General features: G+C 40.9%; 1 protein-coding gene across 12 annotated transcripts in view; it reads left to right on the top strand.

The window, feature by feature from the left end:
* The window catches only part of SUSD1 (sushi domain containing 1), a 218,253-nt gene that overhangs the window by 56,311 nt on the left and 137,720 nt on the right, over window positions 1-24,222 (top strand). For all 12 annotated transcript variants that reach the window (XR_005835227.1, XR_005835228.1, XR_005835229.1 and 9 more), the window contains 2 exons: window positions 5,831-5,937; window positions 10,359-10,551. Coding sequence is in view for 9 of the 12 variants with exons in the window: in XM_040631715.1 (XP_040487649.1) it covers window positions 5,831-5,937; window positions 10,359-10,551 (300 nt within the window). In the remaining 3 variants the exon portion in view is untranslated. The remainder of the gene's footprint in view (window positions 1-5,830; window positions 5,938-10,358; window positions 10,552-24,222) is intronic.

Raw genomic sequence — 24,222 nt, 5'->3', positions numbered from 1 at the left:
GATTCACACATTTTGAGTTCACGGTATTTGTCTTCATGACTGATGTCTTAATTGTAGATTCTAACTTTCATTAGTAACAAATGGCTAATTTTATCCTGTTTAATATTTTTTGCCTTGACTTACAATTTGATAGCAATATTGGTTTTCTTGATTTCTTTGTACATCTATTTGCATAATATGTTTTGCCCACTTTTGTTCTTTTTAAATTAAAAAAATTTTAATTTCAGTGTAGTTAAGATACAGTGTTGTATCAGTTTCAGGTGTACCGTACAGTAATTCAGCAGTTCCAGGAGGCAGTATATGTTGTGAACCCTTTTGAGAAAAGTTTTGTTTTTAAGTAGATAAGTTAAGCAATTTACGTTTAGTGGTCTTTGTGATATGATTTTCCCTTCTTCTGCCACCTTGTTTTTTTTCTCCGGTTGCTTTGCTATGTCCATTGTTTTCTATCTTTTTGCTACACAGATTTTCTTTTTCAGTGATTCAAACAGTATAGGTTTTTTAAATTCTGTATTACACATTAAAAACAAACAAAATCCCCTTTGAATGTGTTTTTCTCTGATTACCGGTGTTCAGACTGAAATAATATTAACTTCTTCCTGAGTAAGATAAGGAAGCTAGGGGCTCCTGGGGGGCTCAGTCGTTAAGCGTCTGCCTTCGGCTCAGGTCATGATCCCAGGGTCTTGGAATCAGCCCCCTCTGGCTCCCTGCTCAGCAGGGAGTCTGCTTCTCCCTCTCCTGCTCCCCCTGCTTGTGTTCCCTCTCTCTCTGGCTGTCTCTCTCTGTCAAATAAATAAATAAAATCTTAAAAAAAAAAAGATAAGGAAGTTAGCATTCTCTACTTCCTTTTTTCCCTTCCCCTCTTGCTTCCTTTATGTTATTGGCTTAATAGAGCATTTTGTTGCCAACTTCTTATTTTTAATTATTTTTAACATGTATTGTATCTTTAAAAAAATTATTTTTATATTGATTTATAGCAATATTTATAACACTTAAATAGGTATATATTTTACAGTTTCATAGCCCTTTCATACCAAAGTTTCTCTGTTTTTTTCTCTATTTTTATTTCACTGCACAATGATTTCTATCTTTTCTTTACCAAGGAATGGGATACTTTCTGAGCCCATGATTATGTGAGAATGTCTTTTTGCTGTCTTCAGGTGTAAATAAGAGCTCAATTGAAGATAAAATCCTTGGTCCATAACTTCTGTTGTTAAAATTCTGAGGCATTTCACATTGATTTTGGGAATTTAAACTTTTGAAAGAGAATATGAAGAAGGTGTGATTTTTTTAAGAAAAAATCCTATTATAGATAATCTGATTTTTAAGCCTTGATATCACAGAGGCTTTTTTTAATGTGTGAAACTCAAGACGAATTATTTATTCATGCACATGTTAAGTGTTTATTGACCACTTGTGTGTTTGACATTATTTTAGGCATTGGGAATTCAGTAGTGAATGAGATAGAAAAATCACTTCCCTCATGAAAACCAATCAGGTGTGATATAAATGTTACTGTTTTTCACTAAATTTTCTTAGTCCTCTGAGAGTTTTTCGATCTTCAGATTTTGGTCCATTTGATGTAGTTTGAAGTGGTGGGGTTCGGAGCCAGTGCTCTTTTTACTAAAGCTTGGGGACAGGACCTGTGGGCAGAAAGAGCTGCATTGGGGTTGTGACGGGTGGCTGATTATATAGTTTCAAGTTGGGAGGGGGTTAGGGATACCACAAGCCTCCAAAGTATTTTGGAAACAAGGCTTCCAGGATCCTGAGGGGACTAGTTATTGTTAGGAGAAGGTTATTTATTACTACCTAGTAAACCCTTAGTCATGAGACCCTTCAGATGTGTATCAGTGGGCCATATGCTTGGGGGATGATTGCTCACATGTATCTTGGTGGGGTAGAGATAAAGGAAGTTTCCAAAGGAATGTATGTGTTCAAGGAGACTCACAGATGGGGGTGGGGGGCAGTTGGGCTAAGACTGCCTTTTGCCCTTAGCAAAGTGTCAACATCCAGGCAGCTGAGCTCCCAGGGGAAGGTCCCTCGAGCTGTTTCAAGGACTTGTCAATGGGCTCTAGGCAGTAAGGAAGCAATTCTTTCTTTTGCCTTTGTTTCCCACATCACGTTTACACATTAGAAATAGTTTCTTTCATGAAATCTCTGATTGTTGCTTTTTTTTTCCATTTGGTATTTTGGCTCCTCACATGCTCCTGTATGGAATTCCTTGTTTGTCTGCCCTGGTCTTCACTCTTTCCCTTTTTATATCCCTGCCTTTTTCCTCTGCCTTCTGTGAGAGTGCAGTGGGTTTAATCTGTATAGAAATTTATGCGTATGTGCATCGACCTTTCTGGCCTTCTCTGTTTCTAATGCATGTTATATTTTGTTGTTGGACTTGCGTTTCCTTGTCTCATCTAGTTCCTTTTTTTTTTTTTAAGTCAGCCCTACGCCCAATGTGGGGCTTGAACTCACGACCCCAGGATCAAGAGTCACATGCTGTATGGACTGAGCCAACCAGGCACCCTCATCTAGTTCCCTTTTTATTTCTGCCTCTCTCAACCAGTTTCCTCTCTTGCATTCTCTTATTAACTCATCCTTTATCTGTTTTAATGCATCTTCAAAATTTTTTACTGAAAATGCAAAAAAGATGTTGCCTAATTTTACTATTACTTTGCTCAATATATATTTTTTCAAAATAATATTCGTTCTTTGCCTCTTAGGCACAATCTTCTTTGTAGAATCATTTCACAGGCTTTTCTTTTTATTGTTAGAATATACAAGTTTTATCTAGGTTTGATATTTCATAATAAAATGGATGACATTCTCTTTAATCTTACTTTTTATTGGATGATATTACTGTGCTTATCTCAGATCTCATCTTGAAGGATTTACTGCTGATTGGATAATTCAGCGTCCTTCTGGGAGCAGCTAGCTGTGAGAAAGCCCACTTCCCTGAGCTTTATTTCTGAGCACTTTTTTTTTTTTAAAGATTTTATTTATTTATTTGACAGAGAAAGAGAGAGACAGGCAGCGAGAGAGGGAACACAAGCAGGGGGAGTGGGAGAGGAAGAAGCAGGCTCCCAGAGGAGGAGCCTCATGTGGGACTCCATCCCAGGACCCTGGGATCACGCCCTGAGCCGAAGGCAGATGCTTAACGACTGAGCCACCCAGGCTAGCCCCCCCTTTTTTTTAAAGTAGGTTCCACACCCAGCGTGGAACTGAACACAAGGCTTGAACTCATGACCCTGAGATCAAGACCTGAGCTGAGGTCAAGAGTCAGACACTTAACTGACTGACCTACCCAGGCGCTCTTATTTTCTGAGCACTTTGCTATCCTTTTTTAAAAAGATTTCTTATTTATTTGAGTGAGACTACAAGGGGAGGGGAGGAGGGGCAGAGGGAGAGAATCTTCAAGCAGATTCCCTGTCAAGTGCAGAGCCTGTGGGAGGGTGCGGGAATGTGTGCGGGGTAGGGGGCTGGGGGGGTGAGGGCAGTGGTGCTGGACCTCACCACCCATGAGATCATGACCCAAGCTGAAACCAAGAGTCCCACGCTTAACCAACCAAGCTGCCTAAGTGCCCCTCAGCACTTTGCTGCCTTGACTGGTGAAACTGTTGCTCTCAGACAGCATCGTGTTGTCTGACTTCATTAGGATGCTATGGTCTACAGAGGCAGGAGAGAACAAAGTCCCTCCTTCCACCCACCCAGGCTCTCTGTCAGGTGGGACCTCTAGGTCCCTACGTGTGCCCATAGAAGTCCTTCCATGTTACTGATCTCCAGCATGCTAAGGAGGGACTGTTATTATTATTACCAGTAGTAGTAGTCGTAGTGGTATATATAGTTTTTACCCTGGCTGCCTATCAGCACTGCTTGGCGCATTAAAACAAAATACAGATGTGTGTTTGTACCTCAGATCTGCTGTGTCTGGATGATTCTGATGTGCAGGTAGGATCAGCAACAATCAGGCTAAATTGTTCTAGATGGAGCATCCATCACTTATTCGTCCTGTTGCCGTCCTCGCTTCTAGTCCCCGCCTCTGTGGGCCCCAGTCCTTCCCCAGTTCCTTCCTTGAAGACTTTGAGACCATGCTCCTTTGCTTGAGGGCATGTTATACCTCATTGCTCTCAGCGTCTTTCTTTAGTCCGGTCTCCTCCACACGGTGCTAAGCAGAAGCGTCTTTGTGTTGGTGCCTCGTGTATGTCAACCAACCCTTCCTTCCATCCCAGATGCAATTTTGACCCATTTTTACTACTCTCAGTCACTTCTGTCAGGATTGGGGGTGGGAAGTGGGAACCAGATGCTTTTGTTGACATTCCGTCTTCGCCTGAGTTCAGACTCTCATGGCTGTGAGGGAGCCAATCGTACAGAGATGGGAGCTGTGCAGACAGAACTTCTGCTTTATGTCTGTTTGAGAACAGACATCCTGCGTGTGGTATTTCTTACATACATATGTTTGGTGTGCCTGAAAATCATATGCAAACACGTAGCAATTGTCGTTTCTGATGTCTTTATGAAATCCTTAAAAGTTGTGAAGATAAAGGGGAACCCATGTGATAGGCCTTCACATTCTCTCTCGTAACCGTGTTTTTACGTTTTCCAGTTACAGCGAAGAATATTTCCCCCCCCAGCTAATAAATAGCCTTGTGTTGCATGTGTGCGTGATACGTAATACACTGCGGGCAGTTTTGATTTTGAATAGAATAATTTCTTGTCCTTCTTCCTTCTTAGGGAGCAGAGACTCCCATGGGAGTAATGTAGTTTTCTAGGTAGTTTTACAAAGTTTCTCTCTGATAGACATTTAAACTTTTTCTCATTTGTAGAAAATGTACCGGCTTCTTGGGAAATTTGCTCTTCCTTAAAAATTAGCCGTGGTATTCCTGGACACTCTGTGAGTTTTTTACGCATTAGTAACAAACCTCTTCTTTCTTCATGACTACCTGAAGAAAATAGAACATTGAAGGAATAAAGTAGATGTAGGAGGAATGAAAGCCCCCCCCTTTTTAAATCCAGTGGTTGAAATAAGTCTCCTCTCTGATTATTTTACTATGCCAGCATCCTTACCTGAGTAGCTCTTGGAATACTGTCTGCTGCGAAGCAAACATCTTGCCTGGCCATCTCCTTTCAGTTGATCTTCTAGGTTGGAAACACCCACTCAGAGTGCTGATCCATAGTCTTTCCCTTTTATTCACCTTTTCCTTATTCTCAGACTTTCTAGGTGTTGACATGCTTACCTTCAGGACATTTAACATAGGGGCTATCCAAGTGATAGGATGAACTTTCTAAAAATATCACAGCTTTATTAGTTTATGGTGATTTTAAACAGATTAACAATAACCCACAACCCTCGGACCAACTAGTTTATGGCGATTTTAAACAAGACTTTATTTATGTATTTGAGAGAGAGCGAGAGCAAGAGAGAGCATGAACGGGGGCGGGGAGAGGGAGAAGCAGGGAACCCGATGCAGGACTCGATCCCGGGATCCTGGGATCATGACCTGAGCGGAAGGCAGAAGCTTAACTGACTGAACCACTGAAGCGCCCCTAGTTTATGGTGATTTTTAAATATGAACTATTTCATCTGATTCTCTCAGTAGCCTGTGATGTCAGAAAAGCAAACCGGATTACTTGGTTCACAGAGAAGAACACGGAGGATTGGAGGGGTTAAGTGACTTAGCGACGGTCATGCAGTTAACTTATAGAGCCAGGACTTGAAGCCAAAGGGGGCGCTCTTGCTGTTAAACACCCTGTTGGCTCTTGTAAGACGTCAGAGTTTCAATTGTACTTAGCCAAGATATGTTTTGGTAAGATATGCGACCTTTCCGTATGTTTTATCTTTTAGAAGATGTCTTAGAAGATGATGGAATTTTCAATATTTCAGTATTCAGTGAAGCTTGTTTGAAACTGAACAGGCACCCTAGGAAACTTGGATCAGAACAAATGTACCAAGTAAGAAGATCTCTCATGTTTTCTGTCAAAGTATTGCATCACTTGAAAATTTGGCGGCTCTCCAAGTGAGGATCCAAAGTATTTAAAAACACGAATGGCATGAACTCCTAGACAGTTTGGTTTTTGTCTCTAGACTTGGATGTGAGATGGGTGCCACGCTGGGGGCTGAGGGGGAGGAAGACACTCGAGTGGGTGACTTGCTATCGGTTTCCCTGTCTGGTATTTCACATGTATGTATTATATTTTATTTTAGTGCATTTTATCATTACGGCTGATTCTGTCATCAAATTCACACTGGCTTGTAGATTTTTTTTTTTTAAAGATTTTATTTATTTATTTGACAGAGAGAGAGACAGCCAGCGAGAGAGGGAACACAAGCAAGGGGAGTGGGAGAGGAAGAAGCAGGCTCATAGCGGAAGAGCCTGATGTGGGGCTCGATCCCATAACGCTGGGATCACGCCCTGAGCCGAAGGCAGACGCTTAACCGCTGTGCCACCCAGGCGCCCCTGGCTTGTAGATTTTTAAGAAACTCATTGCGTGGCTATTGGTCCTCATTTAACTTGATTTTTTTAAAAATCACACCTCTCAAGTAAAATGATTCCTAAATTCAGGTCCGAACTGATTCATTATTTTGTGTCACTTTTAGTGCCTGGCAAATCTTCTGGCAGAGTAGACTAAGTATTAAATTAAAGTTCATTCATTCATTCATTAGCCATTTATCAAAAGAATATCATGTATCAGGACCTGTAACTTTCAGTTCACCCTGATGTAAATACACCAGTAAACGACAGTGTGGTATGATGAGTGCTTTGATAAAAGGTAAATAAACGGGGGATTGCGTGCATGTGTGTATGTCCAGGTAGGGTTTTTTGTTTTTTTGTTTTTAGCAAGAAGCAAGGACTGTGCTAAATCACAGAGAATGAGCGGGACTCAACCAGATCAAAGATGTGGGGTGATGGTGAAGAAGGACACTGTGGGCAAGCAGAGAAGCATCTTGAATATTAGGGAACATGGTTCTCTTAGGGAACAAAGAAAGCAAGGGAGACTAGGAAGAGATGAGGCAAAAACCTGAGCAGTGACTAGATCAGGAAGGACCCTGTAATTTGGAGTTTGGATCGTATTTTGATGTCTCTGTGGAACCCCTGAAGGATTTTCAGCAGGTGAGCCAAATACTCCAGTTTTCATATTTAGAAGGAACCCAGGGGCTAGAAACATATTCAGGTACCCAGGTAAAGTTTAGATGATTTTAAAAAATGGGTGTAGAAATAAATGGTCCTGGGACAATTGGTTAACTACTTGGTTAAGAAAATAAATGATTCTTTGCATTTACACTAAAATGATTAAAGAGTTAAGTCAGAAAAAAAAAAGTTTTTTAATACGTTTAAGATTCATTTAAGTAGGGGTGCCTGGGTAGCGCAGTTGTTAAGCGTCTGCCTTCGGCTCAGGGCGTGATCCCGGCGATCTGGGATCGAGCCCCACATCAGGTTCCTCTGCTATGAGCCTGCTTCTTCCTCTCCCACTCCCCCTGCTTGTGTTCCCTCTCTCGCTCGCTGTCTCTCTCTGTCAAATAAATAAAATCTTTAAAAAAAAAAAAGATTCATTTAAGTAATGTGGAAAGCACTCTTCACAAGTCGATTGAAAAATGTGAACATTCAAAGACAGTTTACAAAAGAGGATATATATATGTGTGTGTGTGTGTGTGTGTGTGTGTGTAGCCAAAACACACGTGAACATGTAATACCTCACTAGTAAGAAAAAAAAGAAAAAAAATTAAACCACAAGATACCATGATTCTTCTATAATCATAGATTACAGTTTTTTTTTTTGAGAGAGAGCACATGTACAAGGTGGGGGTAGGGGCAGAGGAAGAGGGAGAGAATCTTAAGCAGGCTCCACGATAGGCACGTGGACTTGATCTCACACCCCTGACACCATGACGTGAGCTGAAAACAAGAGTCAGATGCTTAACCGACTGAGCCGCCCAGGCGCCCCAAGCATAGAGTACTGTTACCTACAGTGGCTGGCCAGTTAAACTGGCATGACTTTTCTGGAATAGTTATTTCTTATTTGTTAGCCTCAGTAAATTTTTGGAAATGAGCTGTAATTAATTAAGCACACATATACCAAAAGATTAAGCTGTTCCTTGAAGCTTTGTTTATAGTAGGGGAACTTGGAAACAACTTAAGTGTTCACTAGGAGGGATTTGGCCAAATAAACCATCACACATTCATCTGACAGAACCCTATGCAGATATAAAGTATGTCGTACCTCATACTGAATAACACTTGCTGCTGTTGACCAGTATTCCTGTTGAAATGGTCTCTGTTTCTCCTATCATTTTGTCCCCTCTCTAGCTCTCCGTCCTAGCATTCCCTTCCTCTGCCTGTCCCTTAAATCTGAGCACCCTCAAGGTTGTACATTGCCCCTTCTCTTGTTCTGTACCCCTCTTTGGGCCATCTTACCCAGTCTCTTTACTTCCTTCACTGTCTCTATGCTCATAAGTCCTAAATCTGTCTCTCCGGGCCTCATCTGTTCTATAAGCTCTGGGCCCATACTCCCTGATTAACTTTTTGTGTTCTTTTTCGCACTGTCTTCACATATGTGACTCTCCCGCCAGCAGTGCCCCTCCTTCCCTTACCCTACCTGGCTGACTCCTGTTTATCCGCAAGGCTCAGCTCAGTCGTCTCCCCTGGGAGGAAAGCTGACCTTCTGCCCCAAACACTGTCCCTGCCGGCTGAATTGTTTTTCCTGTCTGCAGCTCACCCGGTTAATGCTAATTTCTCCTCGGGCTCATGATTTAGATAGGGAAGCTTTCCCTGATCCCCAAAGAGGAGGGTTAGGTGTCCCTCCTGAGTGCTCCTACTGCCTCATGCCTCGTGGATTCTAACACTTATCCCTGGGTATTTTGTTTGCCTGGAGACTCGTCTGTGAGTTCCTTGAGTTTAGGACCTGTACCTTATTTGCCATTGTATACCCCACACTATATACTCTGTATATCTATTTATAGAATGAATTAATGACAGCGAAAAAAACTTCACAATATATTTTTAAATAAAATAATTCTACTATAAAATCATGCATACAGTGTGATTTAAAGTTTGTAACCAGAGAGTTAGTTTTTGTTTGTAGACTAAACCATATGGAGTTTAGGATGAAACCGAGTTTGTAGAAAAATTATCTACGGAGTTGTGAGGTCTTTTCCAGCAGACGGCAGCAGCCTAAGTGTAGAACTGGGGAAGCCAAATATCTGGATTGAGCCAGTGTGTTTCAGGTTTTCTAGGATGGGTGAAATTGAGAACAGAGGGGCAAGGGCATTGAGGGTGTCAGGCAAGAGAATAACGAAAGTGATAGGGTACCTGAGAGCTGGGGAAGATGAGGATGGGAGTGAATATGGGTAGAAGATCTCGAGTGAGGAAATCTTGGGGGAGTTCTTGAGCGAGATCAGGCATAATGGATGAGTGGGCCAGAGGAATAGGAGACTGTGAGATCTTGAAGCTGCTCTGAGGTTGACACAGCCTGGGATGTGGCCGTGGATATGAGCAGCGAAAGTGGAGTAGAGGAACTTCATAGCATTGAGCTCAAGGATCTCTGAGGCCAAGGTTTGACGGCTTGTCTATAAGGACATTTTCGTTACCCAAGAGAATGCTAGAAATTGGGGGAGAGAGGAAAATCCCAGTGAGCCACGTGTCAGGGTCTTGGAAGACTGTGGAAGAATGACGGTGGTGAGGAGGGATGGAGGGCGGCCATAGCCTATGACATGAGCATCAAAAGAAATGCTAAACACAGATATGTCCAGCTGTAGCACATGGATTGATCAGGGGTCAAGCATATTCCTTCCGGGACCTTAACATATTTTTTCCCTTATAAGTCCCTATATTATACATACATCTTGGGTTGGCAATGGATAGAGTATTATGGGTTAATACCACGCACGATGAATCCGTGGACCAAAAACACTTTTACCAGAGCTCTCATAGGAAGGACCAAGTGAAGTACCATTGCACAGTTGCTTTGAATGCATAATTGGGAGGAGTCCTCATAAAGTTCAAAAATTCTGTTTCATGAGGCTTATCAATGGACTCTTTATGAATGAGAAGAAATTAAAAGAATTTTGCCCCATAGCTCCAGTGCCATCTTCTTTCCTTGGGAGGGCATCAGGGTTTCTCTTAGAATAGCCTACATTTTGTTCATCTGAGATGCGGTTACGCATTTTAAGCTTTGTCCTGTAGTGGTGGAAGGGGACGTTGAAGAGGATAGGGAGGGTAGATTTGTAAAGTCCATCCCCAGTGTAGCTAGCTATTGTGTTAAAAAGAATTCTAAGAGCATGGACCTTCTTGCTTTATCTCTGTTTTGCTTATAATCTAGATATCTGCAAGCCAGCAGAAAATTTAATGCAATGCTTTCTTTTAATCTCTTGACAGTTTAAAGTTCTGGGTCAGAGGTGGTATCTGAATAATTTTTATCATGCAACATCATTTAACTTCACAACGAGGGAACGCGCTCCAGTGGTGTGTTTAGACCTGTACCCAGCAACTGATTACACAGTGACTGTCACTCTCCTGGGATCTTCTGAGCAGCACTCAGCGCAAATAGTGGTAACAACTGCACCAGGAGGTGAGTGTGCGTGTCTCTCCGATTTATGTCTCAGGGCAGGTGAAATATGTGAATTGCACAATGTGGGGGACTGTAAAGAATACTCATCTGGGAGTCACGAGACTTGTGTTCTAGTTCTAATGACTACCAACTTTTTTCTGGGCTTTAGGGTGCCTGACTCTTACCACCCATCCCCTTCCCCACAGGGGTTCTGGCTCATAGTGGGTAGAGACCAAGAATGGACTGTTTTATTTAGGGCTCCCTGATGGTGATGGATTGAAAATAATGTAAGGCTTCTATCTCTTACTCCGGGTTTCAGATCGCTGAGCCCCCAGGGTAGTCATTATGGACAAGTAGAACCAAATTCCTGGAGATCAGTGATGTGAGCCGCGCTGTGCTGGCACTGGTGAGACAAAGAGGTCTTATGACTGGACCGTGTCTGAGCACATGAACCTGATATAGAGGACAGTGGCCTCCTGAAGGTCAGGCTTCCTAGAAAGGCTATGTGGTCTTGTGAGGAAGCCAGACAGAGGCCAGCTGTATCAACTCCACAGCTCTCTCTGGTAGGAAGGGACACAGAATTTTTTTTGCTCTCTAATCCATGTCCATTAATGGACAAATTTAGAGGCAACCAGGTGGAGGGGCTGCTGCCTTTGAAGGAAGGCGGTTGAGTAGGTTAAGTCCTGCTCCTGTCTTCCTGATGCTTCTCTGCCGTATTCACCGTTGTTCTGAGAAAAGAAAAGCAGAATTATGTGATCGTTGCCCCACACTGTGAACGTAAGAAATGTCACTGAAGTGTACACTCGAAAGTGGTTAATTTTATGTTGTATGAACTTGACTCCCATTTTTAGAAAACAGCCAACGAATTAACTATGTTCTTCTTGTCTTCTGGGCCTCAGTTACCTTCTGACTGATCTTTACATGCCATAATACAAGTAAATTGTCTAGAATAGTGTCCAGCACATAATAATGTTGATGACAATAATAGCTATGTTTATTGAGTACTAAGTATGTGCTGGGCACTGTTCAAAGTGCTTTCTTTGGGTTAGTATCCAAAATATATTAAAAAAACTTATAAAAAACTCAACACCCAAAAACCAAATAAACCAGTTAAAAAATGGGCAGAAGACATGAACAGACGTTTTTCCAAAGAACACATGCAGATGGCCAACAGACACATTGAAAGATGTTCAACATCGTTCATCCTCAGGAAATGCAAATCAAAACTGCAGTGACATACCACCTCATACTGTCAGAATGGCTAAAATCAACGACACAAGAAACAACAGGTGTTGGAGAAGATGTAGAAAAAGGGGAACCCTCCTGCACTGCTTGTGGGAATGCAAACTAGTACAGCCAGTTTGCAGAACAGTTTGGAAGTTCCTCAGAAAGTTGAAAATAGAACTACCCTGCAATCCAGCAATTGCACTACTAGGTATTTACCCAAAGAATGCCAGAACACTAATTCAAAGGGATACATGCACCCCAATGTTTATAGCATTATTTACAATAGTCAAATTATGGAAGTAGCCCAAGTGTCCATTGATTGACGAATGGATAAAGAAGGTGTGGTATTTATATATGTACACACAATGGAATATTACTCAGCCATCAAAATGAACAAAATCTTGCCATTTGCAACAACACGGGTGGAGCTAGAGAATATAATACAAAAAGAAATAAGTCAGTAGGAGAAATCAAATGCTATATGATTCCACTCATATGTGGGATTTAAGAAACAAATGAGCAAAGGAAAAAAGAGAGAGAGAGAGAGAGATGAATCAAGAAACAGACTCTTAACTATCCAGAGCACACTGATGGTTACTAGAAGGGAGGTGGGCGGGGGGTTAAACAGGTGCTGGGGATGAAGGAGGGCGCTTGTGACGAGCACTGGGCGATGTATGGAAGTGCTGAATCACTGTATTGTACGCCTGGAATTAAGATCACACTGTATGTTAACTAACTGAAATTTAAAAAAAAACTTGATAAAGGAAAAAAAAAGAAAAAATGGAGTGAGCAAAAACCAAAAACCAAAATAAAACAAAAAACAAAACAAAACCAAAAAACCCCCAAAACAATGTGCCCTGTTTGAATCAACTCAGGCCTACCAAACCCCCTGAGGAAGGCATCGCCGTTATTCCCGTTTTGTAGACAAAGATCACGAGGCACAGACAAATTAAACAGTTTGTCCAGGATCGCTCACCTAGTGATTTGAATGGGGGCTGGTTTGACCCTGGCTCCACGGCCCTCATTCTTAATGTACTTCTGCTGCTTCTCACTAATTATCTAGTTATTCAAAAGATAAAAGCAAAATTATATTCTCAGAACCCAGTGCATGGTCAGTCCAGACCCACCTTGCTTTTGTCAACCTTGGACCATGAGCAAAAACTTCAAATGCCATGGATGCATAAATGCATTCATTGAATAAATATTTATTTCTTTCCTGCTCTGTGTCAAGCAGGTTCTGATAGCTGACATTGCGGCAGCAATAAAACACTCCCAGCTGACATGGCATTGGAGTTGTTGGGGGGTCATGGTGGAGAGAGAGAAACAAGTAAGGAAATAAATCACATATTAGGTGGGGAAGAAAGCATGGCAAAAGGAGTGACAACTAATGGTCAGGGAAGGCCTCTATTTTATATATATTATATATATATAATATATATATTTATTATATTTAGGCCTCTATTTTATATATGTATAAATACATATATAATATATATAAATATATTTATATTTTACTTTTATTTAAATTCATTTAATTAACATATACTGTATTATTAGTTTCAGAGGTAGAATTTAGTGATTCATCAGTTGCATATAACACCCAATGCTCATTCCATCATGTGTCCTCCTTAATGCCCATCACCCAGTTACCTATCACCCCCAACTCCCCCCCGCCCCAGCAACCCTCAGTTTGTTTCCTAGAGTTAAGAGTCTCTTATGGTTTGTCTCCCTTCTGATTTCATCTTACTTTATTTTTCCTCTCCCTTTCCCTATGATCCTCTGTTTTGTTTCTTAAATTCCACATATCAGTGAGATCATATAATAATTATCTTTCTCTGCTTGACTTATTTTGCTTAGCCTAATACCTTCTAGTTCCACCCACATCATTGCAAACGATTTATTTTTTTGATGGCTGAGTAATATTCCATCATGTATATATACCACATCTCTTTTATCCATTCATCTGTTGATGGACATCTGGGCTCTTTCCATATTTTGGCTGTTGTGGACATTGCTGCTATAAACATTGAGGTGCAGGTGCCCATTGGGGTCACTATGTTTGTATCCTTTGGGTAAATATCTACTAGTGCAATTGCTGGGTCATAGGGTAGCTCTATTTTTAACTTTTTGAAGAACCTTCATACTGTTTTCCAGAGTGGCTGCACCAGCCTGCATTCCCACCAGCAGTGTAAGTGGGTTCCCCTTTCTCTGTATCCTTGACAACATCTGCTGTTTCCTGACTTGCTAATTTTAGCCTTTCTAACTGGTGTGAGGTGGTTTCTCATTGTGGTTTTGATTTGTTTTTCCCTGATGCTGAGTGATGTTGAGCACTTTTTCATGTGTCTGTTGGCCATTTGTATGTCTTCTTTGGAGAAATGTCTGTTCATGTCTTCTGGAAGGCCTCTATTATAAAGTGACATTTAAGCACAGATCTGGAGGAAGTGAGGGAGTAAGCTATGCACAGGGAGGACGCCAAGTGACAAGGTCTTGAGAGAGGCATGTCCTTGGCATGTTCTAGGAACATCAAGGAAGTCAGTGTGGCTGGAACAGAGTGAGATGCAGAAAGTGGTAGGAGATGGGGCCTAAACTGTAGCTTGAGTATGAATCAGGGTCTCATGGCATCAAATTTAGAAAGTAAGTCCATTGTTATCTTCTCCTTTACGACATGGATCCTGAATTACCAATGGTAGGTATAATCTAGCATGTGATATTTCAGCCTCTTGAGATTACGGGCAATTTGGAGTCCACCACTTGTGAATTTGAACTTAGTTTGGGAAGTGATCTCGTCTCATAAGGTTCCTGGATTCTGTTGGACACTAGTCTTGCCATATGTTTTGCAGGGAGGGAAATTCTCTTCCCTTGAAAATTTTAGAACTTTGCCATGGTGGCTCTGGGTCTTTCTTGGTGCCCATCCCAAGGATTTAGAACCTTTTCATTTTCATACCTCCTTCAAGCCCTCTTTCTATCCACCGTTCACCATCGCTGAAGATCTTTCTCTCTAGTGAAAGAGTCCCATTGCTCTTTGGGCGGGATACCCCACGTTATAGTGAGAGGAGTAGTAGGAAAGTCTTCAAGACAATTGCACCGTCTTGCATGCCTCCTTCACGGTCCCAGTTTCCTGCTTTTTTCTCTAAATTTCTCTGTCCCCAGAGAGATCCTGAGAATTGTTCTGCGCTTCAGGGGTTCTTATTACTGAATGCCTTGCCTCTGAGTGCTACTTCCTGCTTAGGAGTTTCCACATATGTCTTCTGGAGAAATACCCTCAGTGGATCCTTGAGCTGCTTTGAGTTTCTGGAACTTGTGCTGTCGCTGGTCTAATGACGTCCAGGAAGTGCCCTAGGTTAGTGGTTTTTCACCCAAGCCCCACCTTTCCTTAGAACTGACTTTTAAGACTCAGCTGGGCTGCCTTGTTGGGCACCACAGCATCCCTTCTGGCCACCATACCCTTTTCTGCATCGGGTAAGCCTCCGGCGTTCAGCTCCCTCCGATGCTGTAAGCCTTCCACCTGCCATCCCCCTCATTTCTGTTCCTTTCCTGTCCCCAGGTCTGGCCAATTCCTTTTGCTAGGTATTAGGACTCTCCTTCCCTATATTTGGTTTTTGTTTTCACACTTAGATTTTTGTTCTCCTAACATCCCTACTTTGGATTCAGCCAGGGAATTCATGGAGAGAGAATGATACCAGAGGGTTCTGGATCTGCTACCATCATCCAGTGTTCAAATAAATCCCGCCCACCTTTCATTTCATTAGAAGGTATATGTTTCTATTCAGTTCAACCTATAACCCAGGCCTGGGTCTGATCAGTTGTCATTCTCCCTGGGTCCTCCATGCATCTGTTTTTCTGTTCCTTCTTCCTCAAGTTCGAACTCCCTGTATTTCCCAGGCAGGTTTCCTTCAAGCCAGTGCTGCACCTGCTACAAGAACAGTGTCTGTCACCTGAAGCTAATTTAACAAGGCTTGAAGAATTCTACTCCGATGTTTCTAGCCGTTCTCTTCTTAAATGTGCCCACATTTTCTGAAACTACATAGCATCACAATTGCAGTTACTGAGGAGTGTCCCATTAATGTTGATGCTAGTGTCCCCATTTAAAACTTTTACAAGACCTTTCTTGATAGAATGATACCTAGATCTGGGCACCTGTTGGGGAAAGTGTCCCTTTGAGTCTGTCTTCCAAAAAGTCCCATTATTCTTCTCTTTGATGATTTTGAGCCACTTTCCCTGAACCTAGTAAATATTCCTATCTTTTCCGGGCTCTTTAGAGTAGTTACATTTGGAATTTCCTTTTCTGTATCATATTTTTTTCTAGCTGGACCAATAGGATTTCAAATTATCTTCTCCTTGGTGTGATTTCCTTCACTTTATTTCATTCTCTCCTAGTCTTGTCCTATGTGCAGGCCCCAGAAAGCAAGAATCTGTATCTTGTTTGGGCAGTGACCTGTAATACATGAACTCTACCTAGTAGGAGATGTGACCCAAGGAATGGCAATCTCTCCTACCAGTCAGATTACATATTTACTATTCCTTCCTTGAGGATTAGTGAGTAGGGAGTGGAGAGGGGCCACGATTGTGTTTTCCTTTGTGGAAATGGGAAGACAGGTAAATAACAACCTTTAACACACTTGAGCGAGGTAATTGGCCTCTGCAGTGTAAGAGGGTTGAACAAGGAAGTTCTCCTCTGGTTCTAGGAGTCTGTGTTAAGAAAGCAATTCTGGGTTCCTTCAAATCCATTTACTTCAACATCCAAATTTCTTGACCACTTAATTTACCATCATTATTTCATCTGTCCAATTTTGTATTCTTATTGATATATACAACTTATTCACATAATAAGGGTTTCATTATTATTTGTGTCAAATATTTTTCTTGATTAATAGTTTCTTTTAATTTTGTTTATGGTGTTTTTGACATTTAAAAGTTTTAGATTCTATGTAGTCAATACTATTGATCTTTTCCTTTGTGATTTATTACATTAATATTAAATATAGAATTTTTAAAACAGAAGAGTATTTATTTATATCCCATCTTTTTTTCAAGTGACCTGCATGGGTATAGAAAATAAAATAAGTTAGATATGTAAGCTAAAGAAGAATGAGGGGCTTCTGGGTGGCTCAGTAGTTTATGGCTCAGGTCATGATCCCAAGGTCCTGGGATCGAGTCCCACATCGGGCTCCTTGCTCAGTGGGGAGCCTGCTTCTCCCTCTGCTTGCCACTCCCCCTGCTTGTGCCCTCTCTCCCTCTCTGTCTGGCACATAAATAAATAAAATCTTTTAAAAAAGAAAAAAAAATGAACTTGCCCTGCACAGTTGAATGAGTGATTGAACCCCCCCAAATTACTGTCCAGATAATATGATCACATAACTTTTAGCAAGCAAATTTCATGGTAGTTGTAACCAGATACCAAATTTGTCTCAAGAAAAATTTCAACAAAGGAACAGTAAAACTCCCAACAATGTTATATCCTCTTGTTCCTTCGAAGATAAACTGTTTGCAAAATGTACATCAAGGACACCTAAAGGATAATAAAATGATACCACAGTTTATAGAACAGTTACAAAAATAGTGACTTTGTTGTCAAAACAGTTGATTCTTAGCCATTCTTTCTGACACTGTTTCCCTTGCAAAGTCAACTGTCTATTTAGACTGCTCCTTCCTAATTAGGGTTTTAAAAACTCTATCATTTAGGAATAAGAGATTTCTTGTTTTTCTGTTCTCTCTAGCAGAGGATTACATGCATTTACTTCTAAAATAGTGTTGGTACATTTTTTTAAAAAATCAAAAGAAGGGGGAAACAGAATAGCTTTCCTTCTATTGCCTGGTCGAAAACCATGACTGGTTACTGTGGTTTATGTTGCAAGTGTTCTGATAGCATGCATAACTTGAGATCTATGTTGACCTTATAAAACTTCCTCCCCCCCCACTGATTCCTGTTTACAGAATTGAAGTCCAAAGAAAAGATAATAAAGACCATAAAAAATTTAACGTTGTTTTTGACCATTTCCTACAAAACGATAAATACTATAACAGTATTCTGTGGTAGTAGAGTTACGTCTGAAGTCTTTCTGCTTCCTTTATAAACCATCAACCTGAGAAACTCTTACTTGCAATTGGCCAAGCCAAAAAATGGCATTTATTTTGCATGGAATCCCGGGGCATTTGCAATATGCCAAAAAGGGGATGGGGCAGTAAATGGCCGTTTCTTTTTAAGATGATATAGGGACATTGTAGACCCAGCTAGGCAGACTTGTACCCATGGGGTAAGTAAAGGTGAATAAGTTATTTAGAACTGGAGTCCTACACTAAATGGGACCTAAATGGTTTTGGAGGCAGTAGATCCATCTTATTCTTTTTGGGACCACCCCATATTCTAATCACGGTACATGGAGAGACTCCAGGGCTGCCATCACGTCGGCTGAAATCAGAGAAAAGATCACGTAACTCCCTAGTCTAAAATGTCCATTAGGGGCGCCTGGGTGGCACAGCGGTTAAGCGTCTGCCTTCGGCTCAGGGCGTGATCCTGGCGTTATGGGATCGAGCCCCACATCAGGCTCCTCCGCTATGAGCTTGCTTCTTCCTCTCCCACTCCCCCTGCTTGTGTTCCCTCTCTCGCTGGCTGTCTCTATCTCTGTCGAATAAATAAATAAAAAATAAAATGCCAATTAATACAGTGCAAAGGAAAGCTAACTACAATATATTCTTTTTAATTTCATTTCCTTGTAACTTTTAAATTTTGATATGATTTCAAATTTCTCTGTCTCTCTCATTCCTCCTCTCCCCCATTCTCTCTCTCTTCCTAAAATAAATCCCACTTGGTTATGGTGTGTTTGTTTCTTCTATGGTGTTGGATTCTGTTCACTAATATTTTCTTTAGTCTTTTTGCATCAGTATTCATAAGTGATATTAGTTTATAGTTTTCTGTTTGTATCATCTTTATCAAATTTAGGCATTAATATTTTCCTTGTTTCATAAAAAGAATTTGAAAGGTTTCCTTCATCATTATGTCCTTCATTATTTGAAAGGTTTTCATTATTACAGTTCACATAGCATTGGGACTATCTGGTCTCCAATGGGTAGGTAGAATTTCTCCACAAAACAGCCCAGGCATGGGGGCTTTTCTGGGGGGTACTTCCTTGATAACGTTCTCAGTTTGTCTTTGTTTTTGTTTTCGTTTTTTTTCCCCATGCAAAATGGTCTGTTTAAACTTTTTAAGTCTAATGGGGTCAGTTTTAGCAAACTGTTTTCTTAGGAATTATCCATTTTCTCTGTTTATTCAAATCTATTTGCAGAGTGGTCTGCGAAGTACTTTCATTTATTTTTTTTTTAATTTTCTTCTGTTTCAATGGTTAGTTCTCCCTTTATTTGTATTTTCTTCCTTTTTTCTAGATTAAGTTAGCCAGCAGTTCATGTGTTTTATTATTTTCAAAAAGCCAAGGTTTTGTTCTATTAGTTGGATCTGTTTTCTTCCCCCTCTACATCAGGGATTAGCCAGCTATGGCTCGTGGGCCACATCTGGCCCCTTGCCTGTTTCTATAGTAGAGTTTTATTAGACACTGAAGGCGAAGTCATTTGTTTACAGAATGTCTGTGGCTGCTTTTGTGCCACAAAGAGGGAGTCAAGTAGTGTGACAGAACTGGCCGAGAAGGTTTTTACTAAAACAGTTACTCTGTGCCCCTTTATAGAAAAAAGTTGTGCTTCCATATTTATTATATTCCTTTTTTTTTTTTTTAAGATTTTATTTATTTATTTGAGAGACAGAGAAAGAGAGAGAGAGAAAACACAAACAGGAGGGAGGGGCAGAGGGAGAGGGAGAAGCAGATTCCCTGTGGAGCGGAGATCCTGATGCAGGACTCAATCCCAGAACCCTGAGATCATGACCTGAGCCAAAGGCAGACGCTTAACCAGGCGCCCCTGTTATATTCTTTCTTATGCTTTGTTTTACTTTATAAAGGTGGTTGTATTTTATCTTCATTGTGAATTGTGGCGTTTTGCATTAAAAAGTGTTCTTTGTCATATTAAAGGCTTTGGGGCTTGACTTCTACTTATATGAGGATTACAGCCCCTACTTTCGTATGGTTTGCGTTTGTCTGCTGTACTTTCTATGTCCATCACTTTATATTTAGTCTCTCTGAAGCACTTTGTTTTAGGGGTTCCTGTAGTACACAGCACACGGTTAGATCTTGCATATGTTGAGTAGTGTGTATACATATATTTAAATTCTAAAAGTCTCAATGGGGGGCCCCTGGGTGTCTCAGTCATTGAGCTGCTGCCTTCGGCTCAGGTCATGATCCCAGGGTCCTGGGATTGGGCTCCCTGCTCGGCGGGCAGCCTGCTTCTCCCCCTCACACTCCCCTGCTTGTGTTGCCTCTCTCGCTGTCTCTCTCTGTCAAATAAATAAATAAAATCTTAAAAAAAAAAAAAAGTCTCAATGGCCTTGATACTTGAAAGATAGTTTTGTCTGGATGTAAAATTCTTGGTTCACATTTCTTGATTTGAATTTTCATGAAATTACCAGTTCTTTTGTTGCCTTGCTTTTTACATAGCTTTTGAGAAGTCTGATGCCGCTTAATTCTTTTGCTTTTGGATCTTACTTATTTCTTTGAGTGGAGATGCGGAGAATTGTTCCCCTTTATCTTTAAAGTAGAATAGTTTTACTTGGCCGAGTCCTGGTGTGATTGTTCTGGATGAGCTTTCTGAGGTATACAGTGGGCGCTTTCAGTACTTACAGCCAGATCTTTAGATTTCTGTAGACTTAACCTGGATTATAGTTTTAAATATTGATTCTGTTTTAATGTTTTTCTTCTTTAGGGACTTTAATTATACATATGTTGGGTCTTTGCTTATATTCCTTTTCACCCACTTGTTTTTTGCTCCTTTTTACTTCTTTTTAATATCATTTTTATTCTTTCCGGTTGTTTTCCTGTATTTCTTCAATTTCATCATTAGTTTTTAATTTTAACCTATCCTTCCTTGGGTACCATGACATTTTGACTTTGTTTTTCTGATATGAATTTGTCTTTTCCTTTTGTTTCCTGAATTCAGTCACTTTTGTTTCATTTCCTGCCTGTTTTGTGCTCATTTCTGTTCTTAGTTTTTGAACTTCTGACGCAAGGTGTTTTCCTCATACCCCACAATGCTTATTTGAGGATCTCTAGTTCAGTTTACTGTGTTACAGAGTTACTGGTGTGTGTGTGTGTGTGTGTGTGTGTGTGTGTGTGTGTGTGTGTGAATTCTTGTTTGGGCATTATTTTAAAAAATGTAGAGTTTTTCACAAACTGAGATGTTTTGATTATCACGTGACTTCTTGGCTGGCTGATTTTCTTTCTTTCTTTCTTTCTTTCTTTCTTTCTTTCTTTCTTGTGAACACTGTTTTTGTCTATTAATTCCATACAATTGGTAGTTTAGACTAGTTAATAGTATTTGTAGGTTAAGAGTGCCCTCTTCTGTCATTTAATGAAGTGCAGCTCCTTTAAAGGATATTTTTGGTTTTTGGTGAGAATGAGAATGAATGGCATGTTCTTTTATTTTGGGTTCTCTTGTGCCTTGTAGGATCTTGCAGTCCCCTCTTGCTTCTTTTTCCATCACTACTTAGTCTCCCCAGGACACCAATTCTTTCCATTTAATCATCTTTCTTTCCTAGAAGCAATGCCTTTCTCATACCACTACCTGAAGCCTCCTAGGCTTTCATCCTTTGCTTGCAGTCAGTACCCTGGTATACCAGATCTTCTTTTCAGTATTTTCATGGCGAAGGTGGAATTTCTCTTTCTGGGAATGACTTGAGCTCATGTTCAGACCCTTTGTTTCCCTCTTCTCTTTCTCATGCTCTTCCAGAGCCCTCTCACTCTCCACAGTGACTTGTGGGAGGTTGAGAAACGGCTTTGCTAGAATTTGGTATTTATTCTTGTATTAAAAGGTAATTTAAAGTTTCTTATATTCTCTGTCTTCTGGTTATGATGACAGCACTGGTTTTATGTTGTTTCATTTGTTCTTCTTGTTGATCTGAAGAGTATTTTGGGAAATGTATTGAGAGACTTGGATTTAACTGGCCATCATTATCCTTGAACAAATTGCAACGCTAATGTAGAAAAACCTCTCAGGTGCTAGCTTTTCCATCCCCATATCTTTGCACATGCTATGTCCTCCACCTGGAATCCCCTCCCCGTTTTTCTTCGGTTCCTAATATTCCCTTCATCCCTTCCTCCACAGTCTCCCCAACTTCTTGAATTCCTATTCTCTGCTGCAGGAGAAAGTGTAGGCAATAGGGTGGCCCAGTTGCTCTGGAGTCGGGCTGTCTCATTCAAATCTCAGATCTCTTACTATCTGTGCGCCTTTGGGCAAATTACTTAACCTTTATGTGCCTAAGTTGCTTTAACTGTAAAAATGGGACTAACAATACCGGTGTCATGGGTTTGTTGTGAAACTAAGTGGGTTATGGGGAACCAGCACAATACTGGAGGCACGTCTATGAAATGTTAACTGTTACTTAAATTTACTTGATAACATTTGTTATATATGCCCTTGTGTTTTTGTTCTACTGATAGAAGGTGTAACTCCTTTTCTGGATTAAGTAGTAGTAAGGGCAGAAACCGTGCCTTAGACAAAGCACCTGTATTTCATTGGGTTAATATGCTCGCAGTTGCTCAGCTTTCTCCTTATTGCTGATTGTTTACATTGAAAAAACCGGGAATGCTGTGCCTGCCACCGTCTGGGACATGAGGAGCGCAGAGATGAATGAGACATTGGTCTCTCCCCTTCAGAAGCTCTCGGTTCAGTGGGGCGATAGACAGGATCAATAATAATACAGTGCATAACTGTGATTGAGGTATTTGAAGGAGCTAGGGGAGCCCAGGGCGAGTCATGATTGGCTTTGCCCAGAGTGGCTCCGCCATGTGAGTGAAGCAGAAACAAAGTTTCAAAGAAGTCCATGAACTAAGAGCCAGCTTTTCTCTTCTCTGAGGACTTCTTGCATATCTGGTTTTTCAGCTTCCGGATTCTAGGTTAGATTGGCCTTCTGGGTGGGGAAAGGAGAGAGAGAGAAGGCAGAGTGACCCCTAAAAATGATCCAGGAAAGGATATTTGTATGAGGGACAGGGCATGTACTTTCCATAGCAGAGGGTCAGCGAGCAGGGTAGGAAGGGATTTAGGACTAGCTCTGTCGGGGACTCTTTTCTCCCCAGTGAACACATCAGGGTTTCAGCCTGCCTGTGGCTCCCACCATAACCCCCCTGAGTGGAGGGAAGGAGACTCAGGGTGAGAGTCACTCTCTGACCAACGTGGAACGGAATTTAACCAGTGAGACAGTTTTATTTAATTGCTCTAGCCTATTCTGAGTGGGGGTGATGTCACTCCTGGGAGGCAAAATCACCCACAAAGGGGCAAAAATTGGTTCTTGAGGGGCGAGAAAATATTGTTCTTTTTATATATGAAGCATAGATAAACATATAGTACATAAGAAACATACAGCATGTCGGGGGCATTAAAATTTTATAGAAGGTGAGAGTGTAGGGGGAAAATGTTTTAAAAGTCTCCTTTTAAAAATGATAAAAGGTTGAGATACACTGTTGTCACTTTATAATAGGTACTGATACCTGCTTATGGCCTCTTCCAGTATTTTTAATTCAGGTTTTTTTTTTTATTTTTTCTAGTCTCGTTAATCTTTCCAAAGAAATTTAGCAGTAATTGCTTCCTGTTCTGGGAATGTGCCAGGCTGATTCCTGCATCTGGGATGTTGACCTTGGAGCTCCCTCTTACCTTCCTCCATTCTTGGTGACTCACCCACACCCCTCAGTTCTCTGCTCACAAATCATCTCCGCAGAGAGCTTTCCCGGCCATGCTTTCTATCCCCCTGCAATGCTTTTCTCAGTCTTTACCAACACACAAGACTCTATTTTTTTATTTATTTGTTTACTTATTTATTTTCTGCCTTTTTCACGAGGATGAATTCCCTGAGATGCAGGGACTTTGTTTCCTCTCCACTTTATCCTTAGCCCCTAAAGCATGCCTGTGCATGATAAGAACTTCCTAAATAGTCATTGAATGAATGTGTAAACTTCACATGTTCTTAGAAGGTTCACTTTTGAGTCTTTCCATTCATGGGGGTGGCATTTCTCTATTGTTTTCCTTTCTGTCTTTCAGGGAAAAAAAAATCTTCCTAAGTCTTGGACATTTCTAGTTAGATTTATTTCTAATAGATCTATTTCTATTCTACTTATTTGAAGTTTGTGGTTTCTTCTCTCGTGGATAGGGATCTTTTTAATTTAATATAATTTTTAAAAGTTTTAATTTTAGTTAGTTTGCATACAGTGGTATATTAGTTTCAGGTGTACAATACAGTGATTCAACACTTCCATACATCACCCAGTGCTCATCACGACAAGTGCCCGCCTTCATCCCTATCACTTATTTCACCCATCCCCCCACCCACCTCCTGTCTGGTGACCATCAGTGTGTTCTCTAGAGTTAAGAGTCTGT

The sequence above is a fragment of the Ursus maritimus genome, unplaced genomic scaffold (genome assembly GCF_017311325.1).
Source record: "Ursus maritimus isolate PB19 unplaced genomic scaffold, ASM1731132v1 scaffold_17, whole genome shotgun sequence".
Classification (NCBI taxonomy): Eukaryota; Metazoa; Chordata; class Mammalia; order Carnivora; family Ursidae; genus Ursus; species Ursus maritimus.
Note: the sequence above shows the minus strand (reverse complement) of the source record. Positions and strands in the feature narration are given on the sequence as shown.